This window comes from Coregonus lavaretus (assembly GCF_964263955.1).
Source record: "Coregonus lavaretus genome assembly, chromosome: 8".
Lineage (NCBI taxonomy): Eukaryota > Metazoa > Chordata > Actinopteri > Salmoniformes > Salmonidae > Coregonus > Coregonus lavaretus.
The window spans coordinates 18,191,005-18,215,830 of record NC_139995.1 but is presented as its reverse complement, the minus strand read 5'-3'; the positions used below and the strand labels follow the sequence as shown (position 1 = coordinate 18,215,830).

General features: G+C 45.4%; 1 protein-coding gene across 4 annotated transcripts; it reads right to left on the bottom strand.

Annotated features, from left to right (window-relative positions):
• Positions 1 to 106: 106 nt before the first annotated feature.
• Positions 107 to 24,826, bottom strand: LOC311133929 (MYND-type zinc finger-containing chromatin reader ZMYND8-like). 4 transcript variants are annotated; one of them, XM_084167550.1, is made up of 21 exons: positions 24,507 to 24,826; positions 11,185 to 11,255; positions 10,672 to 10,823; positions 9,668 to 9,889; positions 9,303 to 9,416; positions 8,588 to 8,653; positions 8,126 to 8,218; positions 7,944 to 8,031; positions 7,799 to 7,854; positions 7,638 to 7,715; positions 7,373 to 7,488; positions 6,253 to 6,764; positions 5,869 to 6,012; positions 5,498 to 5,659; positions 4,793 to 5,338; positions 4,200 to 4,712; positions 3,862 to 4,055; positions 2,352 to 2,432; positions 2,156 to 2,234; positions 1,179 to 1,418; positions 107 to 1,054 (listed from the first exon to the last, which is right to left on the bottom strand). In XM_084167550.1, exons 2-21 carry the CDS (start codon positions 11,207 to 11,209, stop codon positions 879 to 881), a joined length of 3,657 nt encoding a protein of 1,218 aa, XP_084023676.1. In that variant the 5' UTR covers positions 11,210 to 11,255; positions 24,507 to 24,826; the 3' UTR covers positions 107 to 878. The 4 variants fall into 4 exon arrangements, with proteins under 4 accessions (XP_084023676.1, XP_084023674.1, XP_084023675.1 ...); XM_084167548.1 differs by having other exon boundaries at positions 24,419 to 24,526; XM_084167549.1 differs by lacking the exon at positions 24,507 to 24,826 and adding an exon at positions 22,113 to 23,620.

Sequence of the window (24,826 nt, the reverse complement as noted above, 5' to 3'; positions counted from 1 at the left end):
TGAGTGCATACATTTTTCATACTGCCTCCCCGTCATGTGGGAGACACATTGAAAATGCAAGAGCTTTCAAAAACTAGTGGTGTATTCTGTTCCCTCTCAGGGCCTGTGTTTGCCATACATTTGGTTTATTTCTCAGTGACAACAATACAATATGAAAGAGTATGAACACAGAAATATGAATACAGGACAAATGGTGGTTGCATTATGATGAACATTAGTCCCAAGAAAAAAACATTCTGAAAAGGAAAAGCTTCATATAACTTCTCTCTGTACCATATCTTCATTCAACAGGCAGTCCATTGAACATTATCTCCTCAATAACATTACAGTATAAATAATTAATAAATTAACATACAAAATGGGGGGTGAAAATCATTTGTCATCAACAGTGATCTGAAGACATGTTCCATTCTGGTCCGTTCACATTAAGTTTGGTCATTTAGGTGATCATTGACCAAACTGTCCAATTCTCTTTCACACAGTACCACAACTTATTATGCACTCCCAATACATTTGTTATTAATATTACATATAACAATAGATACACTTTCTGTACATCTGCCTCACACACCCAACCTTCAAATTTGGCCATGAAAAGCTGCTTCTCTATGAGCTTGCAAAATGTGTGTAATGTAACGTGAGGGTGATTAAGAGAACAGGTGGCGCCCTCCAGTGGTTACTTGTCCCATAGTACTTTGGACATAAAGTACATCTGGACTTGAGATATAAAATAAAATAAAGTATTAGATACCTCCAGAGCAGCAGATGAAAATACTAATTCTAGTGAAACCTGTCCATGTACAGTAGCTAAGAAGGAGTCAGTATTTTATGTTACAGGTTCAAGTGTGATAACTCAATGTCAGGGCAGGGGCTCAGTGTTAGGACAGACTGACAGTGACATTGTCCTTGCTTTTCTCCATGTTAGAGTCTTTGTCTGTGGGGGCAGATGCTGTCGTTACTTTGGGAGAAGTTTGACCACTGTTGGACTGTCCTGAGGCTTTGATTGGGCCGTCTGCCGTGGACCCTGACTCAGGCTCCTGCTGTGAGGCTGTCGCTACAGAAGGAGAACAGAAATATGTAACTATACAATTGTAAGACAATTGATACCTGTAGTCAGATGGAATCAATGTTCTTTAACTAGTATAAATTCTGCTTTGAATATGGCTGGTGTTTGTTACCTGATTGTGTGCAGGACTTCATGTGTTCTGGCCAGTGGGCTTGCTGGCAGGGGTAGTCACAGTAGCTGGTGTTCCAGCAGCAGTAGAAGATGGCCTCCTTCCTGCAGTTGGCACACCACTGTTTCTTTTTGGTCTCATCCACTGCCTGCTGTTTCTCCACTTCCGTCTGCTTCTTCACCTCTGCCATCAGACGCTCCCTCTCCTGCTCCAGACTCTGCCTCATCTCTGCCATGGTTAACTCTGCACATGTACACACATCAGACAATAACATAACCTTTTCTATAGAATAATGTGATTCATTTTCCTTAGTCAATGACATCCATTGTTATAGACGGGTTGGCTGACAACCTCGCGAAAATGATGTGCGTGCATCTATGGAAGGCATGTGTTATGATTCTGAATGGTCAGATAGCTAGCAACAAGAAGCTGCCATGTGGGGAATCGCAGGTGGCTCGTTTCAGCTCATTGTATCTTGTTATTGATACCATGTCTTGTTTCTCAAATACATTGTTACAGTTGGCTGATTTCATGTCAACGCTAATATGGCAAAACATTTGCGAGCCAGCTAACCAACAACTGTAACGATGTATTTGAGAAACAACAAGTGCTTATTGTGCAAATGCATTTATGATTTCAATAAACATTGAAGATGAAATATAGTTTACATGTTGTCAACAATCACGTCAATGCTAATATGGCTACAATTCACTAGCTAGCTAACCAACAACTGTAACAATGTATTTAAGAGACAAGTCCTTATTGTGCAATTGTATTTATGATTTCAATAAACATTGGAGACGAATATTGTTTATATGTTGTCAACTATCTAAGCCAACCCCATCTGTTTTGCCCCATAGTTGCGCACGCGTCGGTTTTGTTGCTAAACAACCAACCCGTCTATACTGACAGACAGTCCTTTGACCCAGATTTGACTTGGTCATCTACAGTGGAAGCTTGAGTAATGCAAAGGTCCTTACCTAGATTGTGCTTCATTTCTGAAAGCTCCTGTTGATGAAGCCACTGCAGTTTTTCTATTTCAATTCTCAATCGTCTAATCTGTGTGGGAGAGACAAGGGCATACATTCAGACACCCCAGAGTCATACAGCTAGCTATTATATGCAGGGTGTTATTCGGTGCCTCTGAGAGCGACCACCAGATAGATACATACATACCTCGGCTATTGTGTTCCCTGAAGTGGTTTTGGAAAGGTCGGTGTACAGCTCAGTCATCGTCCCTTTGATTGCATCCACTATCTGAGGAAAAAGGAGACTAGTCATAACTTCATTAAATAATAAAGATGGCAAATTAAAAATATTTGATTGGTTGAGAATCTTTATCTACACATACAGTACATATACAAAAGTATGTGGACAGCCCTTCAAATTAGTGGATTCGGCTATTTCACCCACACCCGTTGCTGACAGGTGTATAAAATCGAGCACACAGCCATACAATCTCCATAGACAAACACTGGCAGTAGATTGGCCTTACTGAAGAGCTCAGTGACTTTCAACATGGCACCGTTCCAACAAGTCAGTTCGTCAAATTTTTGCCCTGCTAGAGCTGCCCCGGTCCAACTGTAAGTGCTGTTATTGTGAAGTTGAAAAGTCTAGGAGCAACATCGGCTCAGCCGCGAAGTGGTAGGCCACACAAGCTCACAGAACGGGACCGCCGAGTGCTGAAGCGTGTAGCGCATAAAAATCGTCTGTCCTCGGTTGCAACTCTCACCAAGTTCCAAACTGCCTCTAGAAGCAACGTCAGCACAAGAACTGTTCGTCGGGAGCATCATGAAATTAGTTTCCATGGCTGATTTGCTGCACACAAGCCTAATATCACCATGCGCAATGCAAAGCGTCGGCTGCAGAGGTGTTAAGCTCACCGCCATTGGACTCATTGGAGCAGTGGAAACGCGTTCTCTGGAGTGATGAATCACGCTTCACTTTCTGGCAGTCCGACGGACAAATCTGGGTTTGGCGGATGCCAGGAGAACGCTACCTGCCCCAATGCATCGTGCCAACTGTAAAGTTTGGTGGAGGAGGAATAATGGTCTGGGGCTGTTTTATATGGTTCGGGCTAGGCCCCTTAGTTCCAGTGAAGGGAAATCTTAACACTACAGCTTACAATGACATTCTAGACGATTCTGTGCTTCCAACTTTGTGGCAACAGTTTGGGGAAGGCCCTTTCCTGTTTCAGCATGACAATGCCCCCGTGCACAAAGCGAGGTCCATACAGAAATGGTTTGTTGAGATCGGTGTGGAAGAACTTGACTGGCCTGCACAGAGCCCTGACCTCAACCCCATCGAACACCTTTGGGATGAATTGGAATGCCGACTGCGAGCTAGGCCTAATCGCCCTACATCAGTGCCCAACCTCACTAATGCTCTTGTGGCTGAATGGAAGCAAGTCCCAGGAGCAATGTTTCTAACATCTAGTGGAAAACCTTCCCAGAAGAGTGGAGACTGTTATAGCAGCAAAAGGGGGACCAACTCCATATTAATGCCCGTGATTTTGGAATGAGATCTTTGACGAGCAGGTGTCCACATACTTTTGGTCATGTAGTGCATGTAAAATTGTCCCCCAAAAGAGTGTATGCTTCATTAAGCCCTGCTCCAAGCCCCAAACCATCATAATATACTGATAGTGTAGTGTACATCCTTCAGTATACAAGCCTTGTATACTCACTTTATTAGTGTACTTGGCGATGTCAGCTGCTACGTCTGCTGATGCGGTGGGGATCTGGAAGTCCCCTGCCATGGAGGTAGAGGGGCCACTGCCTACTCCGGGGGCTGCCATCATGGCCACAGAGGCTGGGGTACTGGTCACCAGGGTAAGAGCCGACGTGGACGTACTGAGTGGGGGGTCTTTCTGCTGGACAGCTAGAGTAAACAACAACAATCAAAACTAATCAGTGACATCACAGTCATGGTTTTAGGCCTACGGTTGCACTCAAATAGTTTTTTAGCTGTCTCCACTTTCTCTGTAGTGTGCTAATTTAATTATCAATTAATACTGTGGTGTACCTTTGACAGATTGCCTGGTCTGGTACCGCGTGCTTTGGGAAGGTTGCTGTGGCGATAATGATGATGAAGATGTTGCAGATGCCGGCATTTGGGGCAATGTTTGTGTCTTTGGCTGGCCAGGTGATGCTGCCTGCAGCTGAGGCGTATCTGGCTGCGGATTCTGCTGCTGCCGCTGCACCTTCTGCATGTGCCACTTCTGGGAGGACGTCTGGAACTTGTTGGTGGGGTTCCACACCACCGCCCGCTGCACCACCGGGACAGTCTCCCTGGGCAGCAGAGGGCGCTGTTTCTTCACTGCTGTGGTGGCGGAGGAGGCTGTGATGGGGGCTGTTGATGATGTGGCACTGGGCAGGGTGGTGGGGCCAATGGTGGTGGGAGCAGCAGTAGTGAAGGGCACCATATTTGGAGGGATGGCTAGTGGAGACTGTGATGAATCTTTCATACTGGGGGTTAAGGAAGGGGTTGTGTTGTTTTGAGATGGAGTAAGGGTACTTGACGGTGTGGGGGCTTTCCCTACAATGGAAAGAAACAATTAATTAGTAACAGCAACTATTCTTTTTTCAAATAGTGGTAGAGAATAGGAGGACTCTCACCCTCTGTCTTATTGGTTGGTGGATCTTTGGTGGAGTGTGCGTCTTTCCTAGTCCTCTTCCGGTCTCTGCCCCCCTGGTCCTCCCCCAGGTCAATCACCAGCTCCCTCTCAGAGTCTGAGTCGTCCACCAGAGAGGGCTGCCTGGCCTCCTGCTTCACCTGGGGCTTCTCTCTGGGGGCCGGGGACAATGGGGCTGCTTTGGCTTTCTCTGGGGGCTCTTTGTCTGAATCTACACCCTGCTTCTCTTTCGACGAGGATTCAGAGAGGGTAGATTGTACCCCTGCATCTCCCATGGTTGCCGTGGCAGTCGCTGGCCCTGGACCCTCCGTTTTGCCCTCCTTGTTTTGGCTGGGGGGCAGGGGGTCTTTGGACCCCCTCTTGGAAGGGTCCTTCTCGCCCTTGTCATTGGGCTCAGTGTGCTGGCCCACTTTAGGTTTCTGTTCCTCGTCGCTGGCGTACTCACTGTCACTCGAATCTGATTTATCAGAGTCCTCGGAGTCGCTGTGTTCCACTCCCTTATACACGTCCTCAGAGATCTCATCTATACCTGTACGCAGCAGTGGGGAAATTGGGGTAAATGTATAAGATCAAAGGTTTCAGCAGTGGTTTGCATGGTTGTTTTCATACAAATGAAAAAAAAAGTAGTCGAATGGTCCTGGTATCTTGATAAATTGTTATTTTCTAGCGGTGCGGTTAAGTCACTCACCCAGCTGGGCCTTGCAGCTCTTGATGGTTTTGTCCAGGTTGAGCTGGAAGCGGCTCCTGATCTGTCTTTTGGGCAAGGTGAGGACTGGTGGCGCCCCCTGCTGTTGCTGCTGTTGTACAGTCTCACTCAACTCCTTTAGGTCCATCTCGGCTTTGCTTCGGTCTGACAGGCCAGCACAAGAAACCACAAACAATGTTATGAGCTGGTTGAAATCTGCTACAATCACTAGACCATCAAGTAGGCCTGCTTACTTGGTTTCAAGGGTTTATGGATATTGGTTTGCTGTCATGAAGCCTTACCCAGGTCAGGTGTGCTAAATAGATGAACTTTGATGATGATTGAGGTTTGGTAACAGGTGTGTGGCAGCTCACCCAGGTTGAGATTGAGGATGCTCCCTGTGGGTGTTGCTTTCTCCTGCTTGGGAACGAGAGTCAGGGCAGGGCCCTGGGAGTGGAACGGTTTAGGGCTGTCCTTGGCACCAGAGGCAGGATCAGGTCGAGTGGAAGCAGGTGATTCTGTGGAGAGAGTTCAGATGTACAGTTTCTATCAACGTCATGCTCTTCTTTGGATCTTCATTTAAGAGGTAGGTTTTATTAAAATAACTTATGGCAATTGTGCATTGAAGAAGAAATCAACATGCCCTGTGTTTACGGTGCTTGATTTCAAACGAAAACCAGAGTCTAGGTTGCTGTTACAGTATATTCCATAGTCCCTGGACTCTCCAGACTGTCAGATAGGCAGTTTGCAGTACCTACCTGTGCAGTCCATGGACTCCTCCCCAGCACTGTAGTGGCTAGCTGGGGCTCTAGCCTGGCCCTTGTCTGGTGTGTCCTGCTCTCCATCAGAACCTGTGTGACCAGACGAGTTAGTGCTCATGGGCGAGCGGGGCATATCTGTCAGGGAGATCCTCGGGCCTGTACTCCCTCCAACCCCGCCCATGCCTCCGCCCCCTCCTGACAGCATGCTCCTGGCTAAGGGCATCTTGGGAGATGCAGTCATGTCGAAGTTGAACTTTATCTTTTCCTGCTTCTCCGGCCGGACCGAGCCGGACGAGGGGTTGGCGGGGTCCAGCAGCATCTGGTACTGGTTGTCAGGGGTATATGGCGTCCTGAAGGGGGCGTACGTGAACACTCCAAACTTCCTCCTCATGTTCTCCACGTAGACCTCCATCTCCTGCATGGCGCTGTTGAATATGCTCTTAGTCTTCTTCACAGAGAAGGGAATCTCCCTGGACATGAGGTAGCAGTTGTTTAAGGGGACCCACGCCCTGGAAGGTGAAGAAACATAATACAACTCAACAGCTGGATAGAGACAGAGGATAGAGACAGAGGATAGAGACAGAGGATAGAGACAGAGGATAGAGACAGAGGATAGAGACGGAGGATAGAGACGGAGGATAGAGACAGAGGATAGAGACAGAGGATAGAGACAGAGGATAGAGACGGAGGATAGAGACGGAGGATAGAGACGGAGGATAGAGACGGAGGATAGAGACGGAGGATAGAGACAGAGGATAGAGACAGAGGATAGAGACAGAGGATAGAGACGGAGGATAGAGACAGAGGATAGAGACAGAGGATAGAGACGGAGGATAGAGACGGAGGATAGAGACGGAGGATAGAGACGGAGGATAGAGACAGAGGATAGAGACGGAGGATAGAGACGGAGGATAGAGACGGAGGATAGAGACGGAGGATAGAGACGGAGGATAGAGACGGAGGATAGAGACAGAGGATAGAGACAGAGGATAGAGACAGAGGATAGAGACAGAGGATAGAGACAGAGGATAGAGACAGAGGATAGAGACAGAGGATAGAGAAATGCAAATGTACTGATGAGTATAAGTGACATAGCTAGATACCAAAGGGGAATTACCTGTCGTGTTGCCCGAAGAAGCGAGCATCCACCTGCCCGTCTTTGTCCCGCAATGCTTTGGCAGGCCAGAATGGAAACCCCTTCAGCTTGGCCCACACCAGAGGGTGAGGATCACTCTGAGCAAAGTAAACAGGAAGGCTAGTTATAATACTGAGACCATTATATAGACAGCATTCAATATACACAAGGCACTACAATTGAAATGTATGACTCGTTTAGCACAAGCTTTGATAAAAGTAAAGAGAGTTTAAGTAACTGAACTCACACATGGCTCACAGAACCAGTTGTCTCTCTTTTGGCAAGCTGACAGATAGCATTCCGGACAGACCTCAATCTCATTCATCTGAAAGAGGAGAATCATTGTAGGTGTAACAAGAGTTTCTTCTGAAGGCCTAAAAGAATCATTGACCGCCTTCCCATACTCACCTCATGTTCACAGATTTTCACTATGACTTTAGCTGTGGCAGTGAGCTTATGATTGCCTGGAATAAGAAGGTCACCATTATAAATAATTACAAACCAGTTATTGAAACCAGTGAAAATCCATTGCAATCTAAACACGTACACTGACCTCCATTATAAATTATGCAGTTGTGTAAAATCCATTTCACATCTGCCAAGAAAGCTTCGGTACAGCCATACATTTTCTTTTTTGTATTCTGGAAAAATCAAATAGAAAAGGTCAGTGATCAACAACTGGTGAGGTTTGGGATTGTAGTTCTAACCCCAAAGAAATAAGCACAGAACATGAACCTTCTCTAATGTACAGAGGTCCATGGCATGAAAAATATACTCTGTGTAGTCCGGATGCTGTTCAAGAGATACTGGTTTCTGGAAGGGTTCCGTCTGGAGAAGATACAAAAGAGACGTGCACAGTGAATTAACCTTCATATTCCAAATACAGGCCTCATTTAGGCCAAATCCTAACTTGAGACACATGCACAGCTACAACTTTCATGTAAATATATAAAATTGGCATCAATTCAAAATTTAGGTCAAGATTTAAATTGCTTGCCTTGCATGCATCTCAATTTAGGATTCAACTGCATGACCTCCACAACACACACACACTCTGCCACCCACATTCTACCACCCCAGGACAGACAACAGCAACTAAAAACAGACACACAAAACAAAAAGAACACTCCAAACAGGAGGGAAAAAAACTAAGGGAAAATATGATGGGGTCTTTTTTTAGTGTGTTTGATTGATTACCCAATTAAAAGCCTTTCTCTGCGTGGCGGCTGCATGGGGGGAGTGAGATGACGAGCGTGGTTGGTCCTGAAAAAGAGTAAGAGGGGCAGCTGTATCCTTACCACACCACCGCTTTACAAACTGGACCCTTGGTTCAATGGTCCCTTCCCTCTTTATGCCATTGTAGAGGAGAAGACTGGCTAAAACAGGCTTGGGGTGGTTTAGTGTTGTTAGAGAGCTTCCTTACTTATGACATAGGTAACCACTTTGTAACCAGAACACCAAAAGATACTTGAGACTCTGAGTATAGTAAATCATTTGGTAGGGTGCAGTTCACCGTGTATTAGGGCAGGGGCAATGTACATCATCACTGATGGAAAATGAAACCATGAGAAAGCATTAAGCAGTCTTAGAATCAGACCATATCAACAAGCACAAGACCATTCCATTGTGTTTGTGTGAGAGTTCTGTTCACTCACATTGGAATTACTAATACTTATATCTCTATTCTTCAACAGTTCAATAGCTACTGTCAAAACAATTAGTCAATGACAACAGTTAGAAAAGGTAGAAATAAGTATAGTGCTTCCATGACAATGTGGGGAGGGTGAAAGCAGAAGCACAAGCCATTGCAATATGCACTCTATATAGAGTTGATTTCCCCCAGACCTGACATTTGTTTATAGTGTTACTAGGACTGATCAGTCAGGTAGAGGAGGGAGGTCAGTGCACTTACACCTGGCTGTTTCATCTTCTGGAGTGCAAACTTTAGCAAGTAAGACAACTGGTCTAGCGTTAGCATCGTCATTGCTTTACTCTGAGTCTCTATGCACTCAGCAACTGTTATTTTCTGAAAGAAAAGAGGTAGAGAGCAAGATGTTAGCTTCAAAAGGTATATTGCCATCTGAAAAGGATATACCCAGTATCAAGTCTAATTTTACTACCTTGACAACATCGTATACCAACATGATCAGACTTCCATAAAACAGGGATGTCTATCATCATAGTCAGGCCTCAACCCCCAGCCTAAAACCTCCCATGCATTTAAAAGTTGTCTTCCTAGTAGACAACTGGTTTCCAGTCCCACCCACAAGCGAGTACCTCACACTCAGGGCAGAACCAGTCACCCTCGGGCTCTGCGGGCAGTTTGAGGCACTTGGCATGGTACACCCTCGGGCAGAGCTCACAGCAGAGCACCTGGCCCTCGCGGTGGCACAGCCAGCAGTAAAAGTCATTCCTGCCGTCCTGCGGTACAACATCAACAGGGTCTGTGGTGAGTGCTGGCTGCTTCACATAGTAAAAGGGACCATGTCTTAGTTCTGACTGAAATGCAGGCAAGAAAAGGAGAAAGTTGGAGGGGTTCAAAATTTAATTTAGGCGTGAGATTACATGAGCAGCAGGACATGCAAAAAATCTACAAGAAGTTACATAGTAACGGTCCAAAACACAGACTGCTTAGAACCCTGTGTTGCAACATAAGGCATAAAAAAATTGATTAATTGATCATTTCTGTTATCAAACTTGAAGAAAATCACTGTAGATTATATTACTAATCCCTTTTCAAAGGTCAAGACAGTAAAAAGGATCAGTTTGAGAAAATAGCCTTTAGAATCGCTTAATGATTGAATCTGAAAAACTGTGTTTTGGTGCACACCCATTACTGTTTTGCATTGAGACAAGCTTTGATCCATGGCTTATAAGCCCATGTTGGTATTATAATTGACCATTTATAAAGCTGATAAAAGTACTAAACATTAATAGTCTCAGTGTGAGTAAGCAATGACCTAAGCATCATCAATTACTTGATTTCAGTAGGCAAAATTAAGCATGCAAACACACATTAATGAAACAATAATCATTTAGATAACAATCGTATTACATAGTATTAGGACATATAAACGTACTGTAACACTATAAGAAAATATAAACCCTTGGTCTCACAAACATCAAATAGTCCCATGGCATACCAAAAGACTCAATTGGAACCCAAAGTTATAGTTTTTTTAGTAGGATATATTGCAGTGTAACAGAAACCCAGCAGCCTCTGAAAGCCCAACTGTGTGAGCACTGAGGAGCAGGGAGAAGAGTGGAGGGGGAGGGTGCACCTGGTCTTTACTGCTACTGACTGCTCCTGGTTTCTTCTTCTTTTTGACCGGGCTGGAGGAGGTCTCAGCAGGGGAGTGACCGTTGGATGAGTGAGGGGGGCTAGGCACTTTTCGTTTCTGGGCTGCCCTCTCCACTGACCCAGGGTCTGAAACTGCAGGGAGGGGGTCAAAGGTCAGACAAGCCAACATGACAGATGCAATATTTCCAAGAAGAAGGTGCATGTACTGGCCATAGTTCAGTAGATGTTCATTGTTTTTCATACAGTACAGCAGATAAAACCAGTTGCCATAGCAATAAGACATGACAGCGATATGAACAGAAGCGGCACATTAGCCTCCGTCTTGTACCTTGTGTCGTTCAGCTCTGTACCAGACACACACATGCATGCACACATACAGTACACTCAACATGGGAGCAATACAATAAACCCTTTCACCACCACCACATACTCCCCGCAGGCATAGGCAATCATAGGTAATAGTATAGCTCAGCTTTCAGTGTTTTTTTCTCACCTTTAGATCGTGTAGAGATCTCCATCCCCTCTACTGCATCCGACTCAGTCTTCACCTCCTCCTCAGCCACACTGATGCAGGAAAAAGAGGCACTATTAACGCCCTGTTATGACAACACCTACAGAAAAAGACTCCCAAGATAGATAATTTCATCCAATGCGTTCTACAGTTTGACTCTCACTATGTTTCCACCAGACATGGCTTCATCCACAGTATGTTCAGTATGCACTTGGTAACAATCATAAATCACACTGTATAAGAGCATCTGCTAAAGTCTTATTTGTGTGGATCTAGTATCATTTTCAAAGGAAAGACACAATCTCGTCTGGCTGTTAAGGTCTGCTTTAACACGGACTCACTTGGCAGTGAGACTCACTCTCTCAGTCTCACTACAATGGGGTTATTCTTAGAGCGAGAGTCCATTCGGCCCAGAGGCAAACTCTGTCTAAACAAATCCTGACTGGACACAGACACGCTGTTCGCTTGGGTGCCGGCTATGGCCAGTAAGAGTCCCTCTCTTATTGGAAGAAGGAACATTTTTGGTAAAGCAATTTCAAAACAGGAAATGCCACGTATACGTTTACCCATTTATTAGAAAAAGATTACAACATGTAATACGTTAGTCTTGGCATTCTTCTCCAAGTCATTAAGGTTTCGAGGCTGACGTTTGGCAACTCAAACCTTCAGCTCCCTCCACAGATTTTCTATGAGATTAAGGTCTGGAGACAGGCTAGGCCACTCCAGGACCTTAATGTGCTTCTTCTTTATCCACTCCTTTGTTGCCTTGGCCGTGTGTTTTGGGTCATTGTCATGCTGGAATACCCATCCACAATGCCCTGGCTGAGGGAAGGAGGTTCTCACCCAAGATTTGACGGTACATGGCCCCGTCCATCGTCCCTTTGATGCGGTGAAGTTGTCCTGTCCCCTTAGCAGAAAAACACCCCCAAAGCATAATGTTTCCACCTCCATGTTTGACGGTGGGGATGGTGTTCTTGGGGTCATAGGCAGCATTCCTCCTCCTGCAAACACGGCGAGTTGAGTTGATGCCAAAGAGCTCGATTTTGGTCTCATCTGACCACAACACTTTCACCCAGTTCTCCTCTGAATCATTCAGATGTTCATTGGCAAACTTTAGACGGGCCTGTATATGTGCTTTCTTGAGCAGGGGGACCTTGCGGGCGCTGCAGGATTTCAGTCCTTCACGGCATAGTGTGTTACCAATTGTTTTCTTGGTGACTATGGTCCCAGCTGCCTTGAGATCATTGACAAGATCCTCCCGCGTAGTTCTGGGCTGATTCCTCACCATTCTCATGATCATCAACTCCACGAGGTGAGATCTTGCATGGAGCCCCAGGCCGAGGGAGATTGACAGTTCTTTTGTGTTTCTTCCATTTGCGAATAATCACACCAACTGTTGTCACCTTCTCACCAAGATGCTTGGCGATGGTCTTGTAGCCCATTCCAGCCTTGTGTAGGTCTACAATCTTGTCCCTGACATCCTTGGAGAGCTCTTTGGTCTTGGCCATGGTGGAGAGTTTGGAATCTGATTGATTGATTGCTTCTGTGGACAGGTGTCTTTTATACAGGTAACAAACTGAGATTAGGAGCACTCCCTTTAAGAGTGTTCTCCTAATCTCAGCTCGTTACCTGTATAAAAGACACCTGGGAGCCAGAAATCTTTCTGATTGAGAGGGGGTCAAATACTTATTTCCCTCATTAAAATGCAAATCAATTTATAACATTTTTGACATGTGTTTTTCTGGATGTTTTTGTTGTTATTCTGTCTCTCACTGTTCAAATAAACCTACCATTAAAATTATAGACTGATCATTTTAATGGTAGGTTCATAAGGCCACCTTCTACCACTCTAAATTCCAAGCATCTGCCTCTAACCCTAGGAAGCTCTTTGCCACATTTTCCTCCCTCCTGAATCCTCCCCCCCCCCTCCCCCCCTCCTCTCTCTCTGTGGATGACTTCGTCAACCACTTTGAAAAGAAGGTTGACGACATCCGATCCTTGTTTGTTAAGCCTAATGACACTGCTGGTCCTGCTCACACTGCCCTACCCTATGCTTTGACTTCTTTCTCCCCTCTCTCTCCAGATAAGATCCTGCGACTTGTGACTGCAGGCCGCCCAACAACCTGCCCGCTTGACCCCATCCCCTCCTCCCTTCTCCAGACCATCTCCGGTGACCTTCTCCCCTACCTCACCTCGCTGATCAACTCATCCTTGACCGCTGGCCATGTCCCTTCCGTCTTCAAGAGAGCGAGAGTTACTCCCCTTCTCAAAAAACCAACACTCGACCCCACTGATGTCAACAACTACAGACCAGTATCCCTTCTTTCTTTTCTTTCCAAAACTATTGAGCGTGCCGTCTTTAGCCAACTCTCTTGCTATCTCTCTCAGAATGACCTTCTTGATCCAAACCAATCAGGTTTCAGGACTGGTCATTCAACTGAGACTGCTCTTCTCTGTGTCACAGAGACTCTCCGCACTGCTAAAGCTAACTCTCTCTCCTCTGCTCTTGTCCTTCTAGATCTGTCTGCTGCCTTTGATACTGTGAACCATCAGATCCTCCTCTCCACCCTCTCCGAAATGGGCATCTCCGGCGCGGCTCACTCCTGGATTGCGTCCTACCTGACCGGTCGCTCCTACCAAGTGGCGTGGCGGGAAGCTGTCTCCGCACCACGTGCTCTCACCACTGGTGTCCCCCAGGGATCGGTTTTGGGCCCTCTCCTTTTCTCCCTATACACCAAGTCACTTGGCTCTGTCATATCCTCACATGGCCTTTCCTATCATTGCTACGCTGACGATACACAACTAATCTTCTCCTTTCCCCCTTCTGATCACCAGGTGGCGAATCGCATCTCTGCATGTCTGGCAGACATATCAGTATGGATGACGGATCACCACCTCAAGCTGAACCCTGGCAAGACGGAGCTGCTCTTCCTCCCCGGGAAGGACTGCCCGTTCCATGATCTCGCCATCACGGTAGACAACTCCGCTGTGTCCTCCTCCCAGAGTGCGAAGAGCCTAGGCGTGACCCTGGACAACACCCTGTCGTTCTCCGCCAACATCAAGGCGGTGACCCGCTCCTGCAGGTTCATGCTCTACAACATTCGGAGAGTGCGACCCTGCCTTACACAGGAAGCGGCGCAGGTCCTGGTCCAGGCACTTGTCATCTCCCGTCTGGACTACTGCAACTCGCTGTTGGCTGGGCTCCCTGCCTGTGCCATTAAACCCCTACAACTCATCCAGAATGCCGCAGCCCGTCTGGTGTTCAACCTTCCCAAGTTCTCTCACGTCACCCCCCTCCTCCGCACACTCCACTGGCTTCCAATTGAAGCTCGCATCCGCTACAAGACCATGGTGCTTGCCTTTGGAGCAGTGAGGGGAACGGCACCCCTGTACCTTCAGGCTCTGATCAGTCCCTACACCCAAACGAGGACATTGCGTTCATCCACCTCTGGCCTGCTGGCTCCCCTTCCTCTGCGGAAGCACAGCTCCCCCTCAGCCCAGTCAAAACTGTTCGCTGCTCTGGCACCCCAATGGTGGAACAAGCTCCCTCACGACGCCAGGACAGCGGAGTCACTCACCACCTTCCGGAGACATTTGAAACCCCACCTCTTTAAGGAATACCTGGGATAGGCTAAAGTATTCCTTCTAACCCCCCCCCCCCCAAATTGTAAAGTGGTTATCCCACTGGCTATAGGGTGAACGCACCAATTTGTGAGTCGCTCTGGCTAAGAGCGTCTGCTAAATGACGTTAATGTGCCCTTGAGCAAGGCACTTAACCCTAATTGCTCCTGTAAGTCGCTCTGGTTAAGAGCGTCTGCTAAATGACTAAAATGTAAATGTAATCATTTCTTTGTCAGTGGGCAAACATACAAAATCAGCAGGGGATCAAATACTTTTTTCCCTCACTGCAAATAGACCACCATATTAAGGTAGGAAGTGTTTGTAGAATATTATTGATGCGACGTCAGTTGATGCATCAGCTAATGCATCGCAGAAGCCAATACTCGGGTTCCCTGTATGAATTAGCACTGCCCTTAATATCTAGTAAAGCAGCGTTCCAATGTTAAGAGTTCCAGTCTCAAACTGACAGAATGTGATTGGCCTAGGTCAAAGGTTTAGTTTAGTTTATTAAGATCCCCATTAGCTACTGCAAATGCAGCAGCTACTGTTCCTGGGGTCCACATAAAACCTACAAATACATGACAAAGTGAGAACAGTTATAGACAAGAACAACATAAGATATTACACTAAATAAAAAATGATATATAATGAAATATAGGAAAGACACCAAGAGACAACAACAATACTATTTACATGCATATTCATAAATACAGTACAGTTAAATGAGATTTTCTTTAGAAAGAGTAGAGGCGCTTTGATGCAATATGTTTTTTAAAGCTAAACTTACTTTTTACCTGAGTAACCTCTGGTGGCTGAGCATTTCACGATGACATGGCTCTATAGATAACTGAGTGACGCATTAAATCTGTACAATGAAGAAACCCATAGTGACGTGTCTGGTGTGGTATGTATGTCTGTTTGAAGTGTATGCAAATAGATATACAAGTGGTTAGGCAATTTCAACACACAAATGTTTTTTTAAAAGACGAAGAGAAGTAATACATTTGTCCTCAACCATGAAAGACTATCATGTACTGTATGTTGTTGATTTTAGTTCTGTGTGTACAGTTAAGGGCAAGGCGTGCTGCTTTGTTTTGAGCCAACTGCAGCTTTGCTAGGTCATTCTTTGCTGTACCTGACCATATTACCGGACAGTAATCAAGATGGGACAAGATCAAAGCCTGAACAACTAGTACAGTTGATCTGTGTGTCAAAAAACGCAGAACCTTTTTATAACAGACATACAGTGCATTCGGAAAGTATTCAGACCCCTTTACTTTTTCAACATTTTGTTACGTTACAGCCTTATTCTAAAATGGATTCAATTGTTTTTTTTCGTGATCAACCTACACACAATACCCTATAATGACAAAGCAAAAACAGGTTTTTTGAGATCTTTGCTAATTTATTGGAGAAAAAAAAAGAAACATTACATAAGTCTTCAGACCCTTTACACAGTACTTTGTTGAAGCACATTTGACAGCAATTACAGCCTTCCGTCTTCTTGGGTATGACGCTACAAGCTTGGCACACCTGTATTTGGGGAGTTTCTCCCATTCTTCTCTGCAGATCCTCTCAAGCTCTGTCAGGTTGGATGGGGAGTGTCACTGCACAGCTATTTTCAGGTCTCTCCAGAGATGTTCGAGCGGGTTGAAGTCCGGGCTCTGGCTGGGCCACTCAAGGACATTCAGACACTTGTCCAGAAGCCACTCCTGCATTGTCTTGGCTGTGTGCTTAGGGTCATTGTCGTGTCAGTCTGAGGTCCTGAGTGCTCTGGAGAAGGTTTTCGTCAAGGATCTCTCTGTACTTTGCTCTGTTCATCTTTCCCTCGATCCTGACTAGTCTCCCAGTCCCTGCCGCTGAAAAACATCCCCACAGCATGATGCTGTCACCACCATTCTTCACCGTAGGGATGGTGCCAGGTTTCCTCCAGACGTGACGCTTGGCATTCAGGCCAAAGAGTTCAATCTTGGTTTCATCAGACCAGAGAATCTTGTTTCTCATGGTCTGAGAGTCCTTTAGGTGCCTTTTGGCAAACTCAAAGCGGGCAGTCATGTGCCTTTTACTGAGGAGTGGCTTCCGTCTGGCCACTCTACCATAAAGGCCTGATTGGTGGAGTGCTGCAGAGACGGTGTCCTTCTGAAAGGTTCTCCCATCTCCACAGAGGAACTCTGGAGCTCCTTCAGAGTGACCATCAGGTTCTTGGTCACCTCCCTGACCAAGACCCTTCTCCCCTGATTGCTCAGTTTGGCCGGGCGGCCAGCTCTAGGAAGAGTCTTGGTGGTTCCAAACTTATTCCATTTAAGAATGATGGAGGCCACTGTGTTCTTGGGGACCTTCAATGCTGCAGAAATGTTTCGGTACCCTTCCCCAGATCTGTGCCTCGACACAATCCATGCCACCAGAGGTCTCTTCACAGTCCCCAAGTCCAGAACAGACTATGGGACGCGCACAGTACTACATAGAGCCATGACTACATGGAACTCTATTCCACATCAGGTAACTGATGCAAGCAGTAGAATCAGATTTAAAAAAACAGATAAAAATACACCTTATGGAACAGCGGGGATTGTGAAGCAACACAAACATAGGCACAGACACATGCATACACACACGATAACATACGCTCTATACACAAACGTACACATGGATTTTGTGTTGTAGATATGTGGTAGTGGAGTAGGGGTCTGAGGGCACACACTTAGTGTGCTGTGAAATCTGTTATGAATGTATTGTAATGTTTTTTTAAATGTATAACTGGCTTAATTTTGCTGGACCCCAGGAAGAGTAGCTGCTGCATGAGGATCCATAATAAATACAAATACAAATCCTGTCTCGGCGCTCTACCGACAATTCCTTCGACCTCATGGCTTGGTTTTTGCTCTGACATGCACTGTCAACTGTGGGACCTTATATAGACATGTGTGTGCCTTTCCAAATCATGTCCAGTCAATTGACTTTACCACAGGTGGACTCCAATCAAGTTGTAGAAACATCTCAAGGATGATCAATGGAAACAAGATGCACCTGAGCTCAATTTCGAGTCTCATAGCAAAGGGTCTGAATAGTTATGTAAATAAGGTATTTCTGTTTTTATTTTTAATACATTTGCAACAATTTCTAAAAACCTGTTTTCGCTTTGTCATTATGGGGTATTCTGTGTAGATTGTATTTTTATTTTTTATAACTCATCAATTTTAGAATAAGGCTGTAACATAACAAAATGTGGAAAATGGGAATGGGTTCTGAATACCTTCCGAATGCACTGTACCTCTCCCCATCTTCAAAACAACTTCTGGTCCAAAACAGGTACCAATCATCTGTCATTGTCTCATTAGAACAATGTCCCACGGGGGACCAGTATGACAATGTATGCACTCACTAACTGTAAGTCGCTCTGGATAAGAGCGTCTGCTAAATGACTAAAATGTAAATTAGATCTGCTTTTGTGAAGCCATGCTTTTCATAACATCGGGTTGAATCCTATTTATGCATTGATGTCCAACCTGGACTCAGGGGTAGACGTAACATAGTAAATGTAAATCCGGGACACTCCAATTAGTATGATATGGTAAGTTTCGTATGGTATGTATTCATTTATGGATGTTCATCATCCATTTCGCATGATATGTTATGAATTACAATTCATTCAACATGTTACGAATTGCAATTCGTACAATATGTTATGAATTTGCTAAACATATGATATGTTATGAATTCCAATTTGTTGTGGCTAACATTAGCTAGGTGGCTAGGGTTAGAGGTTAAGTTTAGGAGTTAAGGTTAGGGTTAACTAACATGCTAAGTAGTTGCAAAGTAGCTAAAATTATATTGTTGTCAGTGATGAGATTCGAACATGCAACCTTTGTGTCACGATCGTCGGATATAGAGGACCAAGGCGCAGCGTGGAAGGTGAACATACTTATTTATTAAATGATACACGAACAAAACAACAAATCGATACGTGACGTCCACAGGTGCAAAACACAAACCAACACGGAACAAGATCCCACAAACCCTGTGGGAAAAACCACCTGACTAAATATGGTTCCCAATCAGAGACAACCAGCAACAGCTGATACTCGTTGCCTCTGATTGAGAACCACTCTGGCCAACCTAGATATACAAACACTAGACTAGACACAACGAGCACAAAACATAAACTCTACACACCCTGGCTCAACTTAAAAGAGTCCCTAGAGCCAGGGCGTGACACTTTGGGTTGCTAGACATTCACGTTATACACCCACCCATCCACCCTGACCAACCACCCATAGTTCCTAAAAGATGCACAATGCAGAAATCGCTGCGCCATTTCCTGCTTGATACAATTCTAATAGTTCGCCTAATTTCAGTTTATGTGACAAAACAAGCAAGTATCGTATAAAGAATCGTTGTACCATCTAAACCACTGAAATATATTTTCCATAACCAAAAATATTGTTGTATCAGCTGTTTGAAGCTGGTGTACAAAAGATGCAAAAACTAAACTTAAGCACGGGAAGCATAGAAATAGCGCACATAGAACAGATCTACCACTTCTTAGATTTGCTTTCAATGAGAATGACAGATCTAAACTCAGCAAAAAAAAGAAACGTCCTCTCACTGTCAACATGTGTAAATATTTATATGAACATAACAAGATTCAACAACTGAGACATAAACTGAACAAGTTCCACAGACATGTGACGAACAGAAATTGAATAATGTGTCCCTGAACAAAGGGGGGGTCAAAATCAAAAGTAACAGTCAGTATCTGGTGTGGCCACCAGCTGCATTAAGTATGGACTGCACCAGATTTGCCAGTTCTTGCTGTGAGATGTTACCCCACTCTTCCACCAAGGCACCTGCAAGTTCCCTGACATTTCTGGGGGGAATGACCCTAGCCCCTCACCCTCCGATCCAACAGGTCCCAGACGTGCTCAATGGGATTGAGATCCGGGCTCTTCGCTGGCCATGGCAGAACATTGACATTCCTGTCTTGCAGGAAATCACGCACAGAACGAGCAGTATGGCTGGTGGCATTGTCATGCTGGAGGGTCATGTCAGGATGAGCCTGCAGGAAGGGTACCACATGAGGGAGGAGGATGTCTTCCCTGTAACGCACAGTGTTGAGATTGCCTGCAATGACAACAAGCTCAGTCCGATGATGCTGTGACACACCGCCCCAGACCATGACGGAGCCTCCACCTCCAAATCGATCCCGCTCCAGAGTACAGGCCTCGGTGTAACGCTCATTCCTTCGACGATTAACGCGAATCCGACCATCACCCCTGGTGAGACAAAACCGCGACTCGTCAGTGAAGAGCACTTTTTGCCAGTCCTGTCTGGTCCAGCGACGGTGGGTTTGTGCCCATAGGCGACGTTGTTGCCAGTGATGTCTGGTGAGGACCTGCCTTACAACAGGCCTACAAGCCCTCAGTCCAGCCTCTCAGCCTATTGCGGACAGTCTGAGCACTGATGGAGGGATTGTGCGTTCCTGGTGTAACTCGGGCAGTTGTTGTTGCCATCCTGTACCTGTCCCGCAGGTGTGATGTTCGGATGTACCGATCCTGTGCAGGTGTTGTTACACATGGTCTGCCACTGCGAGGACGATCAGCTGTCCGTCCTGTCTCCCTGTAACGCTGTCTTAGGCGTCTCACAGTACGGACATTGCAATTTATTGCCCTGGCCACATCTGCAGTCCTCATGCCTCCTTGCAGCATGCCTAAGGCACGTTCACGCAGATGAGCAGGGACCCTGGGCATCTTTCTTTTGGTGCTTTTCAGAGTCAGTAGAAAGGCCTCTTTAGTGTCCTAAGTTTTCATAACTGTGACCTTAATTGCCTACCGTCTGTAAGCTGTTAGTGTCTTAATGACCGTTCCACAGCTGTATGTTCATTAATTGTTTATGGTTCATTGAACAAGCATGGGAAACAGTGTTTAAACCCTTTACAATGAAGATCTGTGAAGTTATTTGGATTTTTACTAATTATCTGTGAAAGACAGGGTCCTGAAAAAGGGACATTTCTTTTTTTTGCTGAGTTTATAACTCACCTTTCTATGTGAATTTGGTCAGGTCTCACAAAAAGTTACATATTGCAGCTTTAAGTAACCTTCTGTCTTATGTAACCATACCAAAACGTAACATATCATACTAATTTGAGTGTCCCAGATTTATGTTTATTATGTTACGTCTAGTCTATGAGACCAGGCTGTGATGTCAAAAGGGGATTTCTCAAATTAACAAATTATACAGAGACATCTCATCTACTGTAATTGACTGGGCATGGATGGTACTGTATGTAACTAACTGTTATGTAACCAACAGCTAAATGTGTTCTAGTTTCAACAATCATGCCTTAAACTCAATACATCTTCTCCTTCCTGTCACCCATGAATCCTGAGCCCACCACCCTTGGGTCCCATGACTGAGACATCTGAGAGAGACAGGTCAAGGCTGAACTGAGGCAGGGGCAATGGAGAACCATCCACTCTACAACTGCATAGTGACTATAATGCCCTCTATAATGAAACTATCCCCAGTCCCAAAACCCCCTAAATGCAACATCACAATCATGCGCATCATATCCCTCAAGAGAGAAGCAACTCAAACATTCCTGTTTCATTGTCTTGCACAAACACAGCCCCAGCCCTATGCATATGCATCATTTAAATGCACACTTCCTTGAATGTAAACAGTACTTTTTTATGGGAAAGCCACCGTTTAACAGGTTATACTCAGTATCAGCTCAACATCAACCTCATTGTTATTCAGACACCAATGTGTCGATCCCCTTTTTTCAGCCATTTTCTTTGACGCCAAGGCACAAGCTACAGTCTCACAGCTCAGATGGGTTCCATTTCACCAGTTTTTTATTTAGCTCTTGGGGAGAGCAGCATAATTAGAATGCGAGAGTGCGGGATACAAAGATAGCAGCTCCCTTTTCCACCACCTCTCCATCCCCCCTCTCTGTCTCTGTTCTCCTCTCCCTCCATCTCGGGGAAGAAAATGACAGCCACATCTGCAGTGACAGAGCATTGGCTTTACTGGCCTCCACCTCTGACATAGCCTGTCAGCAAAGACAGAGAGTCTCCCTCAGCAACATCCCCTCCTCCCCAGGCCAGGAGAGCAGAGAGAGAACCGTGAAAACACAATTAATCAATGCCTCCCAATCTGCCAACAACACCCTTCCTGTTGTTAAAACATTGCAGAAAATACATTATTTTCATGAATATAGTGAAATAACCCCTCCCATGCCCTCTCTTGACACAAAACTCATGCTTCAATGTAGGAAATTGACAGCATACCTTTTTTTCTCTTTACGCACAGAATTCTTCAGCCTTTTTTTATTTATTAGTGAGGCCAGTGGGGGATGACACAAAACAGAATTTTCCAGAAGGGCCTTGCTCTTCCTGCTGCTCTCTCTGCGATTGTCAATCTTTAACCTCAGCTGTGGGCTTCCGATTGGTTTGAGCGCCACACGGAGGAGTTGCCTGATTGGGCGCCCGGCTCAGTGTGCCACACAGGCTATCTTCTCCCCTCAGACACAGTGCTGCAATGCAGAGAGGATTTCTCCTCACTCTCACAAAACCTCTGCAACCAAGTCCCTCACTCCCTCAAAGCCCATATAGTCCTCACTAGCTGTGTGCATTTTCATAAACATGGGGGAATGCAGTTACACAGGCAGAGAGGGAGCGTATCAGATTCCCTCCCTTTTCCTCCATGGCTCTGAGGCAGTGTGTGTGGCGTCCATTTTGAAGACATTCCCTCCCTGCCTGCTGAGCACACTGCACACACCAGGCTCCGGCGAGCTGCTGTAGAGAGCGCACACAGCTTACCAGTAGACCAGCTCACAGGAATGCAGCAAGGGCCTTACAAAGACAGGGCTGAAAATGTCACAGGCCTCAGAATCAAAATGGACGGCTGTGGTTTAGACTGGAGACCATGCTGCCAGTGCCAACACCCTTTTCCCTGTCCAATACTTTCCTACTGGCATTACTTCTGGTCAAATAAATCCTTAAGGGCTTGGACCTTAACAATGTGTCTATACTTTTAACCAACAATGGTATTGCTATTACTTATTTTATTCTGCCAGTACCACTTTAAACCAGATCTCTATTTGTAGTTAAATAAATACTAATGCTGCCATTAAGATCATAATGGACAAAAACAATGATGGTTTAACATGGAGAACAAACCTGAATGACGAAGGTCGTTAGGAAAGGTCAGACTACTCAGGTGTGGTGAACAATTCAAAATGAGTGCCAGCATGACATGGTTTTCTTGTTTCGTGTGAAACTGAAAGTGTCCAGTGGTTTAATGTCTCTATAACATGGGACAGCAGCATTGGCTGTGTGTGTGAGTAGGCTTATTTGCATGTGTTTGTGAGTATGAGGTGTGTGTGTTTTGTGTGAGCGAGTGAGTTTGTATCACCTGGTAGATAGCTAGTGATGGCAGTTCAACAGTCTGATGGCTTGGTAATAGAAGCAGTTTTTCAGGCAATTCAATTTGAGGCAGTTGACATTACATGCCAGACATTAAGGCATTTTGCATGGTTGTTGACAAAACATCAGTCGACATACAGCATTCATCTATGTGTGCGAATTCTAGGAGTTCCACTAGAGACGTAGAGATTCTCATATCCTTTTTGGGATAATTATATACTTTTGTCCAAGGCTCTGTCTGAAACAGCCTTGGTTCCCTTCATCAGGCTTCACATACAAACACCCAGAGTGCCTAGACCCGAGGCACAGAAAGGGGAAGCTCTCTGAAATGGATGCCACTCCACAGCAAAGAGAAAGCTGTGAACTGAAAAATAACATTAGGCAGATTCTCACCAGATACTAAACTGTTGAGGCATATAATCTAACATTCAGAGACATTTTATTTCAGCTAGTTGTTAAAAACAATCCTGTATGTTGGTTTAAACCCAGACGAAACCTGTTCAATAATTCAACATGCTAAAACAAGAAGGTGAAAACTACCCTTAGGTATAAACAGTAGTCTGGAAAAACACCCTGACTGTTACAGCCATCAGGATATGCCTTTTTAATAGTTAATCTTGATTGACTATTTCCTGCTTAGATTAAAAGCAGTGCCATGCTCTAATACCACTCTGAGGCCTAAATAATTCTTGCTGTGCTGTCATTGCTGAGCTCTCGCTTTACCATCTGTTAAATCCACTGGGATCCCCTATTGAATGTTCTCTCTCCCTGCTACAGCCCTTTCCCCTCCCCACACCTTCCATTTTGATTGTACAGGCCTGTGACACAGTCATAAACCCTTACAACCCAACAACAGCCTAGCCAAACTGATCAATCCTGTGCCTTATTCCAAAAGGGATATATTCCTCTTGCCATGGTATATTCTGTACAAAGGTATGAAGACAGGCTGATCCCATATGTGACGAGAGAGACATACAGTCAGCAGAGGAGAGGCAGCCTGCTGTGCTCTGCTCTCCTGCCAGGCTCCACTCCTGTGTTGTAGGGACTAGCAGGCTCTCTCCCCCCTTCTCTCTCCATGAGACAAACCTGTATTCCTGAGGCACATAACATACACAGTAGCTGGTAGTAGCTTATTAAAGAGGAAGTGAAATAATAAAAATCAAGCTTACCTCTGTGGATGCATGGCTAACAAACTCAGTGTGTTATATGTCAATGCTTGTTAAAACATGGAGGACAAACAGCCCTCTAAGTCCTCACCCTGCTCAGAGCACAGCCACGGCTCTCCAGGCTGGCCGATCGGCTGCTAGGATAGAAGCCAGGCTGTGAGTGGCCTGCTCTCACTGGCAGGATGTAAGGCTGCAGCTGATTGGCTGGGGCATTTCCTGGCTGCTAATCTTTTGTTCCACACAGGCAGGCAGGAGAAGCACTGTGGACAGAGAAAGAAACAAGGCCCAAATCACAAGATAAACCATTTCACAGCACAAACCAGCCAAGAAAACCACATGGAGCTGTAATCTATGCCTGACCAGTCTATATTACATGGACATTTGGTTGTATTTCACAAAGTACAGCAACAG

Bases quoted from the DNA above. Each gene is read 5' to 3' on its own strand.
- LOC311133929 (XM_084167548.1), bottom strand. The intron at 10,824-11,184 runs GTGAGAAAAAAA...CCCTCCCTGCAG, and splicing joins GATCTCTACACGATCTAAAG to TTTCAGACCCTGGGTCAGTG. The intron at 4,713-4,792 runs GTGAGAGTCCTC...TTTCCATTGTAG, and splicing joins ACCAACCAATAAGACAGAGG to GGAAAGCCCCCACACCGTCA.